This window comes from Orbicella franksi, chromosome 11, assembly GCF_964199315.1.
Source record: "Orbicella franksi chromosome 11, jaOrbFran1.1, whole genome shotgun sequence".
NCBI classification, from domain to species: domain Eukaryota; kingdom Metazoa; phylum Cnidaria; class Anthozoa; order Scleractinia; family Merulinidae; genus Orbicella; species Orbicella franksi.
This window is the reverse complement of record NC_138155.1, coordinates 11974401-11990978: the sequence shown is the minus strand read 5'-3', so window position 1 is coordinate 11990978 and position 16578 is coordinate 11974401. Positions and strand designations below refer to the sequence as shown.

Sequence of the window (16578 nt, the reverse complement as noted above, 5' to 3'; positions counted from 1 at the left end):
ACATCTGTCACAGAGTTTTGCTACAAAAGCGTGCATTTATCCCTCGAGGAACTCAAAAACATTAAAATAATACTTTTTCTAATGCAAGAATTGTTCAGATAGCCTAAATTCCCCGCAATAAGTCACTTTTTAAACCAACATGACAGCTCTATTCGCCGTCATGTAAATGCCGCGTCACGCAAAAGCTTAGAAATTCAAGCGTAGTCTATCACAAAAAAGCAAAAATTTCTATGAATATTAGTTTTCAGCTGCTCTTATAAATCATTAAAGTAAAATCTCAGGAAGATCAATAGTTTTTGTAGTTTGAATTTTAGTGACGTCATGTGAAAACCGGTAATAAGCAAAAAGGTATAAATCACAAGAATTAATTGTCAATAAGGGTCAGATCGGGCCACATCGAGTCAGATCGAATTGTATTCTTAAAAAGAAAGAAAAAAAATAGAAAAAAAAAAACGGATCTGAAAATGCGCTTCTGTTTACTTTATCCAGCGTCAGTGGATTTTTCCACTCTCTAAATCATAGTGACCCGAGGTAGGCCAAAAGAACCTCTTGATTTATCATTTTCGGTCAGCGGCCACCGAATTTCCGCCCAGAATAACCTCGTTCCCAGGGTCTCTAATCTTCCCGCCTTAACGGATAGAGTGTATCCCGGGACATAATAGTGTGTTCTTACACCAAGCACTACCCAAATAAATGGATAAAATGGCCCCCTTGTAGTGAAAGTCTTCCTTTCGTAACAAGCAACGCCAAGATGGTTCAAATGAAAGTGATCAAGTGTCCGTCAGACAGATTGTCTTTAACAAATTGTCTTGTGGTGAATGAAAATGACTTCAACCCGGAGCGAGTCAAGTAAGTGACCTTTCGTTTTGTTTATTCACTGAGTGAAGACGTGTCTTAGCTTTGAGAAAGTAATGCTTATGTCAGCTATTAAAAATGTTTGAAATCAACGAGAAATTTTATACCAAGATTGTAGGGTAACGTATTGCTTTGGAATTGTGACTATTTCTTCGCTTAACTCGAATTACATCATATACACGTGTAGAACTGGTAGCAATTTAGCCGTATCACTCCGGTTAGCGCCAAGAATTGAGCGGTTTCTGGTCTATAGTCAAATCATTCCACAATATAGTTACTGTACTTCGTTCCACTTAACAATTAGATTATGAGCTCGAGATTTCTATGAGCTGATGGTTGTAAATTAATTTAATTTAAGGTATCATGCATGGTAGGTGAATTTTTACGAAAAATGCGGAATTTTTATTCCTCTTCAAATTGAGAAGACTGAGATAAATATTTTGCAAAAAGAATGGGAAAAAGCTTTTTTACTTTTTAAGGTGAAGATAAAAACTATTTTTGAATCTCATTAACCCCTTTTTTTCAGACATGTTGAGGTTCGGACCAGTGCACCACAAGGTTATGTCTTTACTATCAAAGTATGTGAAGATGTTCCACCAGGTTCTGTGGGATTCAGCCTCGTCCAGGTAATTAAGTACAATGTTTACATGTACTTCCATTTGCCGTCAACTCCCATTATAAAGGACCTGGCCCTTAGGATTGTGACTGTATGTAAAGAAAATGTGGGATATTTATAAACAATAGTGTGAAAATCCGCTTGGATATTTGTCTGTGGACATTATCTGTTCAGAGAAGCAAACACTTTTCTGAGAGTGAAGCCCAAGGAAAACGGTTAGCTTTGAGGAACAGAATGATAATTTAATATTCTTTGAAAGGAAAAATATCTTTGGGAGCATATTTTCATGCCAAATATTGTGTTTATTATCCCTCAAATATTTAACACAACACTTGGGATCTTTTCAAAATTGGGAATATTGTTCGGATATTCCCCAGTTTTAGCTGGGGCATATTCAGTCATTTGATGCATTTAGACCAATTGAGTGCAAGCGAAAATGCTTGCTGGATTATAATATGTATTATTGGGAGATCTTTTCTGTCAGTACATTTTGACAAATTTTGCGATCTTTATTGACTTCAGGGGATCATTTTGCAGTGCCTGGCCCTTAATGAAACCAGTGTCTTTGATGTAACCTGCACTGTCAAAGTATACATGTACCCAGACATACCTTATATGTATGCTCACTGGTACAATGGACTTCCATGCCTTGGACTATAAGAAAAGTCTGCATACAGTATGAGCCAAATGGCCCATCAGGCTGCGGCTTGTCTTTGGTTTCTGTAGCATGAAGTGACTAGGAGTATTTTTAATCCCCCCTGGAGAGGATGCTAGTCCATCGCAGGGTTACTCCCAACACTAACTTCACTAGTAACCATTTATACACCTGGGTGGAGAGAGGCACATGTGAGAGTAAAGCCTCTTACCCAAGAACACAACATGTGGTGCCAGCTGGGGCTTGAACCTGGACCACTTGATCAAGAGGCAGGTGTGCTATCCATGAGACCACCACGCCCCCACGCATTGTACCATAGAACCTATGATTTATGGCTTAAAGCCATTGTCTTTTTATATGTGTTCTAAGTACATGTAAGATGTCCTCTCAGTGCTTCAATCCAGCCAAGAGTACAGTGTATGAATGCTTCAAAGTAACCTTTGATGCATCTAGTATCCTCTTAAGTAGAATGTACCCTCTAATGAATGCTGTGATGTACATTGTTTACTTAATAAAGATAATTTTTCTGTTGCAGAGGAAGTGGACTAGTGTGGCACTAAACAGTATGATAGATGGTAAGAAGTAAAGAGAAGTAAAGAATAACTTATGTTTTACTTGTACATTTATGGGGCTATAGAAAGTAGTTTTGTTTCTAAGTTCATCAAGAGTTTGTAGTTATAATAAATAACAGGTTGAGCAAAATTACAGTATATCTTGATTTGTCAGTGGTGAGCAGATCAATTATTTATGCTGGAAATGAAGGTTGAGGCAAATAATTGATCTGCAAGACATTGACAGATCATTTTGCAATAACCAAGTTCAATAATGATATTCTTTTATGCATCAATCACCAAGGTTTCTCTTCTCCTGACAGCTCAGGGAAGTGATCTTCCATTTTCACCCACATGTACAATTATGCATGAACAGTTCTAATATTATTTGGAGCAAAACATATAGACGGTATGCATAGTTTCCTTTGCAGCCATTTTCCTTGACAACCCCAAAATGCCTGCAATGGAGACTAACAGTTTAAGATGTGTCTTGAGGACAATATAGTATTTGGTGTATTAATTAATCAGTCAAACTTCAATGATGAAAATTACTCTGTCTAATTAAGATAACTTGTTTTCAGTTGTTCCATATAGATTTGAGGAAGGATCGTATCTGTCAACTATTACAGTTGAAGCTGATTTCCTGCAGAAAGCAAGGTACACATCATTCTATAGATCTTTTATCTTTCTGTTATGTATAAGGGCAATTCCCTTTTAGAACATCTAAAATGTCAAAATTTCAAAGATATTTTTCCTAGCCCAATCATGCGTATTTGGAAAGAGGATATACCCTAAAATGTTCAGGAAATAAATTGCTGAAAGTTTGTTCTGTGGTAAACGGAAAAGAGAGGCTGTTGATTTTCAACCAATGAAAACCCTGAAAAAGTAGCTAGCAAGCCATCAGATTTCAAATTACGTATAATACTGGGACACATTTATCTCATCAGGATAAAAAGCTCACTCAGCTCAATAGAAAATAGTCTTTCGATATTTTTTTTTGCCACATTTGGTGTTCTTGTTGAATTGGCGTGAAAAACATTTCCGTAAAGGGCATTATATAATGTCCATAACAAAAAGAGGCTTTTTTTTTTCTCTGCAAGTAAAAGCCAGATCTCTTTTTAAGCTAGAATCCTTTTTCAGTTTGAAGGGGCTGACAAATCATAGTGTTGTAAATTGTCAGTATTATGAATCGCTGGTACAAAGGCAGCATGTTATGGACATTACGTTATGGACATTACGCTACGGACATTATGTTACGGACATTACATTATGGATATACTAACTGCATGAAATGAAACAAAGTAAAACGGTCTTGTGATCAGGGGGCAGTGAGAGCTGTTGCAAAGGGAAAAAAAAAACAGTTTAATAATGATTATTAAACTAAAAATTGACAGATACTGTACATGACCTTGTAATAATTAATTCCTTTGGGAAAGAAGGTTACATACAGTCGAACCTCTGGTTGCGACCACCTCTCATAAGCAACCACCTCTGCTCAGCGACCAGTTTTCCAAAATACATGTACCAAAAGTTCCCAAGTCGAATCACTATATAAATTTGGAACCTCTTGTAAGCAGCCACCTCTAGTAAGCAACCACAACCACTTTTAGAGCTATAAGTTTGAAATTTTCCTTTGTTTGCGACCACTTTAGTTGACAGATAATGGAGCGAAAAATGGATAATAAGGTGTTTTAACATTATGGTATTTCTCACTAGGGCAAGAAACGGAAGTTTCTCAATGGGAAGAACCAGATTTTTTTTTCTTAAAATTGACTTTTTCATTACATGTAATAAAACATTGCATCGGCATTGGTGCATGGGTTTGGTCTCCGCAGTTACCATATTCTAATGAGGTAAAATTTTGACCCAATATGGTCTAAGCAACCACCTCCAATAAGTGACCACCTAGGCTTGACATTTTGGGTGGTCACTTACGAGAGGTTCAACTGTATGGTTAGTTTTTTTTCCACAGTTGAAGTTCTTGTTTAATTAGAGCGAAAAAGAGTTCTGTTACAGACATTACATGCAGTTTTATGTAATGTCCATAACGAAATGTGGCAAAACCAAAAGAGAGGAATACCGGTAGGTGAATTAGACCTGAACCTGATTTAGATAAATTTAACTGCTCTGACAATCTTAATTACCAGGAGTCCATTAGCAAAGAAAAATATTCAATTTCTCACTTTTATAGTTGTTCTTGCTTACATTACATGTAATTGGAGTGAAAAACAATTCCGTTACAGACATTACGGACAGGCTGAGCTTTATGTCTGTAACAAAAAGTGGCAAAGCCAGAAAAGAAATAAGCTTAGATCTGACCCTGATTTAAATAAAGTTAACAGTTCTTACAATCTAAAATAATAACCAGGAGTCCACAAATGAACAAAAATATTCACTAAACCCTGTCTTTGAAAAGTATGTTTCACAGTGTAATGTCTGCAACAGCAACTTTTTACCTACAGCTCAAAGCCTAACAACAGAATAAGGGTCAAACAACTAGATTTTATAAAACTATGAAGCAGCCATGTTCTAATTATTGTAATAGTAATATTATTGTAGAATTTATGTCTCACATGTTGATTCACAGGAATAGCACTGTCAACTTCAACATTTACATGTAAAATTGGAGGTTGATTTTTTTGTAATGTCCCTAACGGAGGTTAAAACAAAAATATTGACAGCTTTTAAGAATGAAATCAAAGTTTTTGTTGATAGTCAAGTACCATGTGATAAATATTTGTACGAATTTTAAACAAAAACTACCAAAGAGAAGTATGTTAAAAGAAGTTTTATTTCCCAAAATTTGCCCTGGGAATGTAATGTAACTTGGAATTGTCCATAATTACTTGTTTCATCCAAGGCACATGTGCCAGTGATCCATCTACTCACACGTCCCTCGTCTCTCATGCGAACAATGTCCAGAAAGACTCATACATGTAACTGACTTTCGAGTGGGTCCATCTGGGATTTCTCCAAAAATAAGTTTAAAAAAAGAGAGAAAAACTCTTTGAACAGATGGAATTTCAACACACTTGTTGTGTATGGTAGGCTAGGCTCTCAAGCTGTTAGCCTCAGTACTAGTGTGCACACTAGCTTAGTTATGATGTATATACAAGGAAAAACAACTTTCAAAATAAAAGGTTATTTTTGTTCTTGTGGTATGCTGTTGCATTAGTTTACTTGTTGAAATGAAATGGTTGTGATATGTGTCTCTTTATGCTTCATCTAGGGGCAACCAAGATGCTTATGATACAAACAAGATGGCAGAAGAATTTACACATTTCTTTCTTGACCAAGCGTTCTCTGTTGGACAGCAGGTACAGGAGTTCTGTAAAAAAAATATCAACATCCACAGCGTCACTTTTGTGGTGTGATGGACGTTACAGTGATAAATTTAAGTACATGTCAGTATTACACTTGTTTAATCTTTCACTTTGAATTTTTTCAACAAGGTATATACAAAGATCAGAGCCATCGCCTCGTGTGCCACTTTTTTGTTCTTACCACATTTTGACGTCATCTGTGATCTATTACTGAACTGATGCACAGCACCATGGAATCTATTAATTTTGTTAATCAGTAAGCCCTATAAAGTCTTTATGACACTTGGACAAACAGATTTCAATTGTAAGTTGTTTAAACTGTGTATAATTTGTTTGATTTAATGAAACAGGCTGTGTTTAGTTTTCAAGACAAGAAATATCTCATTCTCACTGTAAAGAGTATGGAAGGTGAGTGTTGACCAACACGAAACTGGCAGATCTCATTAAACTTTTTAATAAAGTTGATCAATATATTAATGTTCGTAGGGTGTAAAGGAAACTTCACTTGCCACTGATTGTGCAAGAATCAGTAGAATCCTAGCACTAGCCTAACTGCAAAATCCTCTTGCCCCAGACTACATGTAGACTTTCTTCGCATATTGTAATGAATTGTTGATAATTAACAATTAGACCCATAGCCCGCAAGGGCTACGGGTCAATAGCCCATTCGGCTTTGCCTCATGGGCTATTGACCCGTGGCCCTTGAGGGTGAAGGGTCTAATTGTTTTAGTATCACCCAACTAATCGGACAGAAAAGGTAATAATAAAGTTAGCAAATGCAAGTTGAAGAAATATTTATTTGGGAATAAAACGAAAGAAAGCATCACGCTTGATGGCGCCAATTTCGCAACTTGATGACTATTACTAATAGTCCCCTGGTAGCATAGCCAATCAAAATGCAGGATTTGCATTAGTCCACTAGTTGGGTGATACTAATTATTATTATTGACATGCTCAAATATTATCAGGCTCAATTACCAGCTGCTGTTTGGAGAAAGAACCATGTTCCAAGCTTGGGGACTGGATCCAATAGAGCAGCAGAAATTGAGCCTAACTTAATTATAGTTATTTCTTCTAATAATAATTTTACTACATGTACTTCATTCTGTTAACTATTAAAGGTAAAGAAGATATCTTTAATACAAAGACTCTAAATTTCTGATTTCAAGATCTTTACATATTCAAGGTTAGAATGTAATGTTAAAACCACATCGGAAGAATTTTTGGTTTACTTGAGAATATGTCACTTGTCAGGTGTCAGGTTGTCCAAATCTTGAAAGGTACATTGTAAAACTCAAAAGTCACGGTTTTCAATCAACTGTCCATCAAATGCCTCCAATCATACTGAAAATAAACCACAAATGTTATAATGGACCATTGTCTCTATTAAATGTGCCCAGAGAGAATTATGGTTACGTAGTAGTATTCATCAAAACAAATATCCGATCCAAGATGATGAATACAACTAACATGATTCCCTGCAGGCACATCTCAGGGGGAATTGTCTGTTACATTTACATGTACAGTGTATGTGTATTGTAAAAAGATATACACTGTACATCTCACTGCACCTGTACAGGTACAAGCTTACTGGCTTGTAAGTCATGTACTGAGAGGGTGGGTGCTCATTGCCGCACACCGTAAAATCCCATGTTAAAACCCTGGGCCCGTTTCTCTAAAGTCCTGAGAAGTTTTTGCGCCTGAAAAGCTGTAGCAGAACCTCAAACCTTATCACTACAGAGCTGATTTATGCACACATTCTTAATATGAGCAGAGTTTCTCTCCATACAAGAGGTTTCAGCCGTATACACCCCTCGGTCTTTACGTGTAAGTACCAATTAACTAAAAATGGCTTTATGGGCGCGATAAGTTTCTGGGGCTTTTGAGAAACAGGCCCCAGGTCTTGTGAGGGGTTTGGGGGGGGGGGGGAGGGGTGGGGGGGCATATAACCGGAAAAAAAGGTTCGTAAGGACAAGATAAAACGTTTCTGAGAAATGAATTAAAGCTACATGTAACATACCATAATATTAGAGCTATTACATTTTGTAATACATTGATGGCACTTATACATTAGATGGGCTTATACCCAAAGGGGACTTATATCCGGAATAATATCTTTGTTAGCAAATAGAAGGGCTTATAACTGGGGGAACATTAATGTGGGATTTTACGGTAGGTTTTTTTTTCAGACTGTATGTTATAATTATTTGAGGGAGACGAGGGGAGTGAGCTTGTTTGGATTGGGCTGGTAGAAGGTCGCTGGCAGTACATTGCATCACAGGCACTTATACTCAGACTCTAAACTTTTCTCTTTTTTGTAGTTATTGATGTTAGTCTTCTTGGTGGTGCAAAGAGCAAGGCTTCTCAAGGAACAAATGTATGCTTTGAGTGTGATATATCAAGTACAAGTATTAATTGTATTCTTGTAATAGTGATGAATGTGGTTTTGCTACTTGTGATCTACCACGTCCGTATTTATCCTGAGGAGTTTGATCCTGAAGTATGGTTATTGTTTTAGGTTTCTATTGGTATGGTTACAAGGAACACCCAAGTTCTGTTTGAAAGGGCAGAGGTATTTAAAGGAACATGAACTGAATATTAATTATTTCTAATTTGTTTTGAATTGTTATTTATTTCCTCTTTCATGCCTGATGCATAAGGCATATATACATGTAATTTAATGTCTTGTTTTCTTGTTTCTTTGTTTTTCTGTGCTAGGGTTCAGTGTTAAACCTAACAGGCACTGCTAAAGGGTAAGCTTAGTAGACTAGTGTTGACTTAATTATTTTGGTATAAATTATTAATGTGAATGCCACAGACTGGTTTTACATGGACTTTAATTAGTTGGCGTAAAACTTCTGTCTAGTCGGGAAACACAGCAGCTGTAGTGATTGCATATAAAAAGTTGTCTTCAGGACTTTACTCTTGATGTAAGCTTCAATCCCCCCCCCCCCCCCCTTCCCTCCCCCACTCCCTCAAGAGTGATTTCTTTTTAACGTAGGTTAACAAAACAAAACAACAAAAAATGTGCTTGAAATGGCCTGAAGACATTTCAAAAGATGTCTGGAACTAATCTTAGGAGATTTTGCCCCAGCATTATTGGAAGTTTCTTTTGGAATAATATTCCGCAATCCATTAGAGACAAACCAACTAAAAAAATGTTTAGAAAAGCACTTTTATGTTGGTACCTTGCTCAATACTAATGAAAACATTAGCTCTTTATAACTTTCTCAGCTATTTTGTCATTTTTCCTCTTCTTTTTCTTTTTCTTTTTATTAATAATCTCAAGTTATACATAACTTTTAGGGGCACGAAATTAGTTTATCTAGATGTGCCCCTCTCCTCTCCTTCCAATATTATACAATGTAATTCAATTTAAGTGATGTAATGTCTGTTTTTTTGCATTTTTTTTTCTTCCTTACAAAGCACTATCGGTTACTATTTACTTTCATTACGTTATATTTATATATCTATGTATTACCTAGGTATTGGAGGAATAAAATAAAATAAAAAAAAATAGTAAGTGTATTTGTAAATTTACACAAGCAAAGGCAGTATTCTTTAGAGGGAGGGTTTCACGGTTCAGCGCGTGTCTCTTAATCAAAATACTTTTATTCGCTTCTTATCATAGTTGTCGTTTTAAAGAGCACTCAGATGTAGTTCAGTAACATTTGACGTGCTACTGTATACCTGTAGTTAGTCGTGGCAGAATGATGGATGACCCAAATTCTCAGAAGATTTCAGCGGGTTCTAATGACACTGTCAATCATTGAATTTAGTTTTGACCCAAATGATTTATTCTACAGTTGATGATTTTATGGCTATGTGCATGCGAAATTAGGTAACTTGCTTACGATTGGTTCATAAAGAAGGAAAAACTGGGCCTGCCCCAAAAAGCGTGCACAGGCGAATAAACAATACAGACATACACCGAACCATAAAATGATGCAGGTTGATAAACAATTTTTTTTGGACTTGCATCAAACAAGTCAGGACAGTGTGGCTTTTGATTTTTACCTCTCAGAAAAGCTGCCACACAGTCCATTATCAGCAGGGACTGGGACTTCACCAAGCTGGGAATCGGAGGTCTGGACAAGGTATGTTTTCACACTGCTGATGAATATCCATCATTGAAAAAACATAATTATTATTTTTCATTAATTATCAATCATTATCATATAATTGCTAAGTACATGTAAATTATTATTTTGTAATCATTTACTAGGTTATCTTCATGTACAGTAAATTGTAAACAATTTGGATCTGCTTATTAACAAGCTGCTTCACTTAAAGGAGCTCAGTCACAGTATTTTGAGTTATTTTGGCCACATACAAAATTACCTTTAAATGGTAGGAAACCTGAAAATAACAGTTAAAATAAGATAGAAAAACACCAAAGAGATAATGACAAACCATAAAGGAATGAGGATAGCTAAGGATGGAGAAGATTAACAGGGATTACAAGCAATGAATTTGAATTGAGGCTGAACTTTTCAATATGCGCAAACTGTGACTGAGCTCCTTTAAATGGAAGGTTGGTGCCGGGGGTATCAAGGGACTTCCACTGTGTCTGGCCAGCCTCCATTTAGAATACCTTCCACAACCCAGCCATAAGTCCCATCAACACTGATTAGATCAGTGAAAGGAAAAAAAAAAGGTGGGGTGGGGGAAGGCTTGACAACAACCACTACAAAACGGCTCAGGACTGCTAACAGAATAAGCACTACAAAATTGCTCAAGAACTCAAAGCTCCAGCCTTACATGTAACGTAGTTGCAACCATCCACGTGAGCCTGCACTTGCGAGATTAACTGCTGACTGGAAAAGCCTGCTACATTGTAGATGTGTGTTTGTGGTGGTTAACTTTGTTAAATTGTTATATTTAACTAAATTTGATAATGCCAAGAACAATGGTTGTGAATTTAGCAGGATATTTAGAACAAATGTGGATAAGAGCTTGATAATATTAAATATTATCAATATGTATAAATTTTATACACATCCCAAAGCTGGAGACTAGAATATCACTGTTAAACAGAAGTTATTGAAAATTTCAGTCAAGCTGCAGTGGGCCTATAATGCATGTTATAAATGGTGTCAGATAAAATGTCAAAGGCAATTTGTATTATTAAATTCACAATTAGATGCTGTCTCCTAACCAAGATGCTTACCAATTTGTGTTCTTTTTGCTTTGATATCTTCAATTATGTTCCTCATTTCGTTATGAAACAGGAATTCTCAAACATCATTAGAAGAGCTTTTGCCACTCGGTTATTTCCGCCAGAAGTTGTGGACAAGTTAGGCAAGTGTTCAGTTGATGCACATCATAAGGAACAGTCAGTTAATTTTGCATTCTACATGTACATGTATATTGTAGAATTGACTGTAAAAACTTGTGTATAAATGGTTATGCACCCATGTACATTGTACTTATTAACCAAAATGTAGCCCCCAATTTGCAGTTCAAAGTTACAGCATACAATGTACATGTATACTTACATTGTAGACATACATGTAAATGGCATGATTAAACTTACAATTAAGTGGTATTGTAGGTAGGCACATCCCAAATTTGGACCAGAGATTTTAGGTATTCTATATGAGCTCTTACTTTGACTCAATGGAAAGAAACATTATTGCTGATTTCCCAGAGGGACTGTTAACCTGTGAACAGATTTTCTAGTAGGGTAAATTATGGCCAGCAGAGCCAGCTGAGTGCAGTCTGTTACCTACATGTCATGGGATTGGACTGCCCAATCCTTGGTGGAATGCAATGCAATGAGCACCAGTGGCCAAGAGACAATTGAATGTACTTTAGTTTGAAGCTCTTAAGGTGAAACAGATGCCATCTCTCACCACAAGGGAAACTGTCAATGTTGTAATTGTAACGTTGTCTTTCCTTTGTTTTTTAGGACTCAGGCATGTCAAGGGAATTCTGTTATTTGGACCTCCAGGTATGCATGTTTAAACACAGTGTAACCTGAGAATTGAATACATGTACTGTACCTTTTAAACAGGGTTGATCCATATCGTGTTAACCTTGAGCTCTAACAGGAGTTTCATTAAGCTTTTCAACAGGAGGGCAACTGATTCTTCAAAGGCGGCCAAAATTAACTTCTTTATACATGTACGTGTAAGAAGAACTTTCCTCTAAATGGTAAAACCAGGCAAGCAAAATCATCCTCGCTGCTAGTCTTTTTGCCCAGTGTCCGGCCCTTAAAATGAAACCCCAGCTGGCTCTAATCAGTAATTACATGAAACCTCGGTGGACTAATAATGGAACATACTGGTTTGCTTAGGTACTGGAAAGACACTGATGGCCCGGCAGATTGGCAAGATGTTGAATACAAGGGAACCAAAGATAATCAGTGGGCCAGGTAAAATTTACTTCACCATGTATAATATTCATGCCGTGTTCCAATAAACATGACAGGATTGCTTGGAAATCTTTGACCAGCCTTATTGATTAACAAATTTTGTCCTTATCTGGGAAGGCAGATAATCAAAAGGCTGGTTTTGAGTGCCAGATATCAACATTGGGTTAGGTTCTTGTCAAAAGCTTATTAAAAGTGTTTGTTCACAGTTTTGGCCTTGACCATGGTCAAAACACAGCAGTTGTTTACTTTGCTTAAGTCACTACATGTAATCGATACAAATGTAGAAACGTTTCTGTTGGAAAATCAATCAATCAATCAAAGACTTACTTAATCAAAGTATTGAAATTTAGCTAGCCGACAGAAAAAACCCTCTGCTAGTTGGGGACGCTTAATATAATTAGAAGCCTAGTAACTTAGGGCTCGAGACTAACGGTAGCCAACTAGCCACAGACTAGTAAAAAGTCCATTTTGGCTAGTGGTGTTTGCACTTCACTAGCCATTTTGGCTAGTGAAAATTTGTGAGCACTGGAGGGCCAGGGGAAACCAATTAAAAGTTAATTTCAAATTTTTTCTCAAAACGAAATTGAGTCAAAGCGTGCAAAATTTTAAACATCGGCTGTAATAAATATCATATATAATTTATTGGCCCAAACAAGAACTTTAAATTACTAAAATGCGAAAGAATGATTGACTCTTTTTTCATTTCCCTTAGTAAAAAGCGACGAACGACAAACGAACTGCTTGCCGCTAAAATGATTAGTCATGCATGAAATCATGCGGAACTCAAGGGATCACGTTTCGTGCGCGCAGCATCTGGAGGTCACGTGCGCTTTCAAAAAAATTAACAAAATTGCAGTTCGAAAATTTGAATGATGCCTATGTAATATCGACGCCTATGTTTGCAACTTGTAAATAAAGTTAAGATGGAATGAATTATTGTGTTCATGAGAAATTATGAATCGACATTTTGAAAGAAAGGAATGTTTTTCGGCGGCGAGTTGCGGAGTTATGTGAGAATTTCTCCCGGAAACGAAAACTTTGGTTTTCATTGTTGAGCCATGCCTTACGGCGGTTTTGTGAGAATCAAGGGCTCGAAAACTTTGCACTTGTCAGTTGTTCATTCAAAGCATACTGCAAGCCACACAGGCTAGCATTTACTTGACTTGATGCGATGATGGACATTAGAGTATGAATGTTAAGAATGGACCTTACGTTTTTGATTTAAAAAAGCGTGATTAATGAAGTCTGTTTTATTATAAAACTTTCAAATGTGAAGCATACTAACTTATTTCTAAAAACCTAATAAGTTGAAGTTATTGCACGTCAGTAGTATGGTGACCGGTGCGATAAAATAAAGTACTGAAATTGATTGACAGGATGAAAATAAAAGAACCAAGAAGTTGGGTTCACAAGTCTGGGACAATTTCTTGTTCACGTTACAGTAACAAATGTCTGCGTCTGGCTTGTGAAAAATTTGTTTTGGCTAGTGAATCAAACCTGTCACTAGCCACTGGGCTAGCAAGCTGAAAATTTAGTCTTGAGCCCTGTTAACTCTTATCTAATAAATTATTTAACAGCCTACTAACTATTTTATTAACTATTGAGATAATATACAGTGGTAAAAACTTAGCTAAGAAGAAGAAAAAAAACTAAAAAACCTTATGGGAAAAAAAAATCATTCTGTTAACAGTTACAAAGGATGCAGTTTGAACAATTGTCGTCTTCTACCAACACACTTACATTTACGAATACAATTTTTCAACTGTTCAGTGATAGTAGGGGGCTAATTTCGCCTGGTAGCAATTCCTGCCTAGTGTATGAACGTAAAAACAAGAGATCATAAACACTCATGGACCTTCTAACATAAATCTTGCATTCTGGTTTTCTCCCTTGAAATTTGCTGGCCTTGATGACCATTCTCCTCTATAACTCTTGAATCCCATGTACAATGTAGTTGGTAGAGATGGTACCGGTACACCGTTGCTAACTGTCCTAGAAACTGGTCTTACAGTGGTCTATCCTTGGAACACTATGAATTACAAGTACTCTGTTGTAACGTAATAGCTTTTTTTTTTTTTCCAGAGGTGCTGAATAAATATGTTGGAGAGTCAGAAGCCAACATCAGGTCAGTAGCAAAAGAGTTTAGGATACAAGTTCGTGAATTCTGTCTGTAGACAGATACATTTTCCCCTGCAGGAACACTTTGTATAGTATGTTAGTTGTGGAAGCCAAGTTCATCAGGCTAGTGCCTATCCCGGTTTTTGTAGCATGAAGCGATTAGGAGTATTTCTACTCACCCTGGATGGGATGCAAGTCCATCGCTGGGTTGCCCCCAGCATTATATTCTCCGGTACCCATTTATACACCTGGGTGGAGAGAGGCACTGTGAGAGTAAAGTGTCTTGTCCAAGAACACATCACAATGTCCCTGGCCAGGAATTCAACGTAAACTACTCAGTTTGAAGTCGAGCACACTAACCATGAGGCTGTTGCACCTCCCACAAATAAGCCATTGAGACTACACAGTAAGGTATGTACAGGTATCTGTACACCAAAAATTTGCCACAGTTTTTCTTGGGTTTGGCTTCTTAGTCATTTGATGAGTGCAACGCTTGATGAATGGGTTCGAAGGCTCAATCTTTTGTTGTGTTCGTGGGCAAAACACTTTTCTCTCACAGTGATTCTCTCCACTCAGGTGTTTAATTGGATACAATGCAGGGGGGAACCCTCTGATGGACTAGCATCCCATCCATGGGTGGGAGTAGAAATACTTCTAGTCGCTTCATGCTTCGGAAACCGGGATAAGTTCCTCCTGTATGGTCCACTGGCCTGACCTAGGCTTAACCTTTACCTTATGCTTGATGAGCACTGGTACTGGTCATAATATACATGAAAAAATTACTCGATTCTGATTGGTTGAGAGCAGTGCAGTTCAAGTGTAACACCAGTGCAAATTACACATCGTAATTCTTGATTATGATTGGCTGAAAGACAATAGCAAATTTTCTAAGCCAATAATATCACGTAAAATGATGACGAAAAATTTGTGCCGAAGCGGCTCGTGCAATTTCAGCTCTCTGAAAATCTCACTCGTGCTAATTAATTCCAAATTGAACTCCAAACCGAATGATTACCTACACCAAATGTCTTTTTTGGTCTTTGTAGATAAACCTCATATGTGAAACGTCCCCCTGCCTCTCACATACAGATGCATGCAGAGACGACTAACATCAACTTCATGGTTTATGAGAAACTGCCCTGTAACGTTCTTTTATTGTTTTCCTTTGTAGAAAGTTATTTGCTGAAGCTGAGGAAGAACAGAAAAAGGTTTGGGTCGATATTAGTTGCTGTGAATTGAAAGCACAGAACCTTCTTTCCATAAACAGGGACGTTAATGATTCACATTTAAAGGAGCTACGACACGGTTTGCATATCTTGAAAAATTTAGTCTAAATTATTAAAGTTCCTCGTTCGTAATCCGTGTTAATCTTCTCCATCCTTAACCATCCTTGTTCCTTTGTGGTTTATTATTATCTCTTCTGTGTTTTTCTATCTTAGTTAACTATTATTTTCATCTTTCCTTCAATTTAAAGGCAATTTTGTTCGTGGCTAAAATAACTCAAAATGCCATGAGTGAGGTCCTTTAACAATCCATCCTTTTGTGTGGTTTTGCTCTTTAGTTTGGAGATAATAGTGGACTCCATCTTATAATATTTGATGAGTTTGATGCAGTTTGCAAGTCAAGATATATGTACAATGTAAGTGAACATGTAGCTAAAACTATAAATTTTAGCGATAAAACTTACCTATTTGTATCTTTTTGTACGCTTCAGTGGCATATCAGGTGAGTTTGATCAGATCTAGCCATGGATCGTATTTTGGGCAGACGTAGTCGAGCCCAAACATCCACGACAAGACCAAACGAGCTTGATACATTTGTATGCCGCCGAAGTGTTCCAAAAATGGTACGGTTAGGTTTTTACCGTATCCAAATTTAAAATGAAAAAATTTTCCCATATCAGGTCAGTGCCTTGATCAGGACAGTAGATAAGGCTTCTGATTGGCCGGGACGATAAATTAAATAGTCAGCGATCATTCTCACACCCTCAGTAACTAAGTTATTTTTATCTTACAAATGATTTATCAGGTTTCCTCTGTTCTCTTTCCAGTCTGGTGGTACGGGAGTACAAGATTCAGTTGTTA

General features: G+C 37.0%; 1 protein-coding gene across 1 annotated transcript in view; it reads left to right on the top strand.

The window, feature by feature from the left end:
• The first annotated feature begins 423 nt into the window (after positions 1-423).
• The window catches only part of LOC145502031 (vesicle-fusing ATPase-like), a 27611-nt gene continuing 11456 nt past the window's right edge, over positions 424-16578 (top strand). The window contains exons 1-17 of the mRNA XM_081481333.1: positions 424-849; positions 1382-1481; positions 2662-2701; positions 3259-3334; positions 5907-5994; positions 6351-6408; positions 8322-8377; positions 8519-8572; positions 8719-8753; positions 10025-10097; positions 11232-11301; positions 11912-11953; positions 12299-12376; positions 14459-14501; positions 15666-15702; positions 16056-16133; positions 16545-16578. The exon at positions 16545-16578 is cut by the window's right edge and continues 17 nt beyond it. Of these exons, the coding sequence (XP_081337459.1) occupies positions 752-849; positions 1382-1481; positions 2662-2701; positions 3259-3334; positions 5907-5994; positions 6351-6408; positions 8322-8377; positions 8519-8572; positions 8719-8753; positions 10025-10097; positions 11232-11301; positions 11912-11953; positions 12299-12376; positions 14459-14501; positions 15666-15702; positions 16056-16133; positions 16545-16578 (1060 nt within the window). The 5' untranslated portion in view covers positions 424-751. The remainder of the gene's footprint in view (positions 850-1381; positions 1482-2661; positions 2702-3258; positions 3335-5906; positions 5995-6350; positions 6409-8321; positions 8378-8518; positions 8573-8718; positions 8754-10024; positions 10098-11231; positions 11302-11911; positions 11954-12298; positions 12377-14458; positions 14502-15665; positions 15703-16055; positions 16134-16544) is intronic.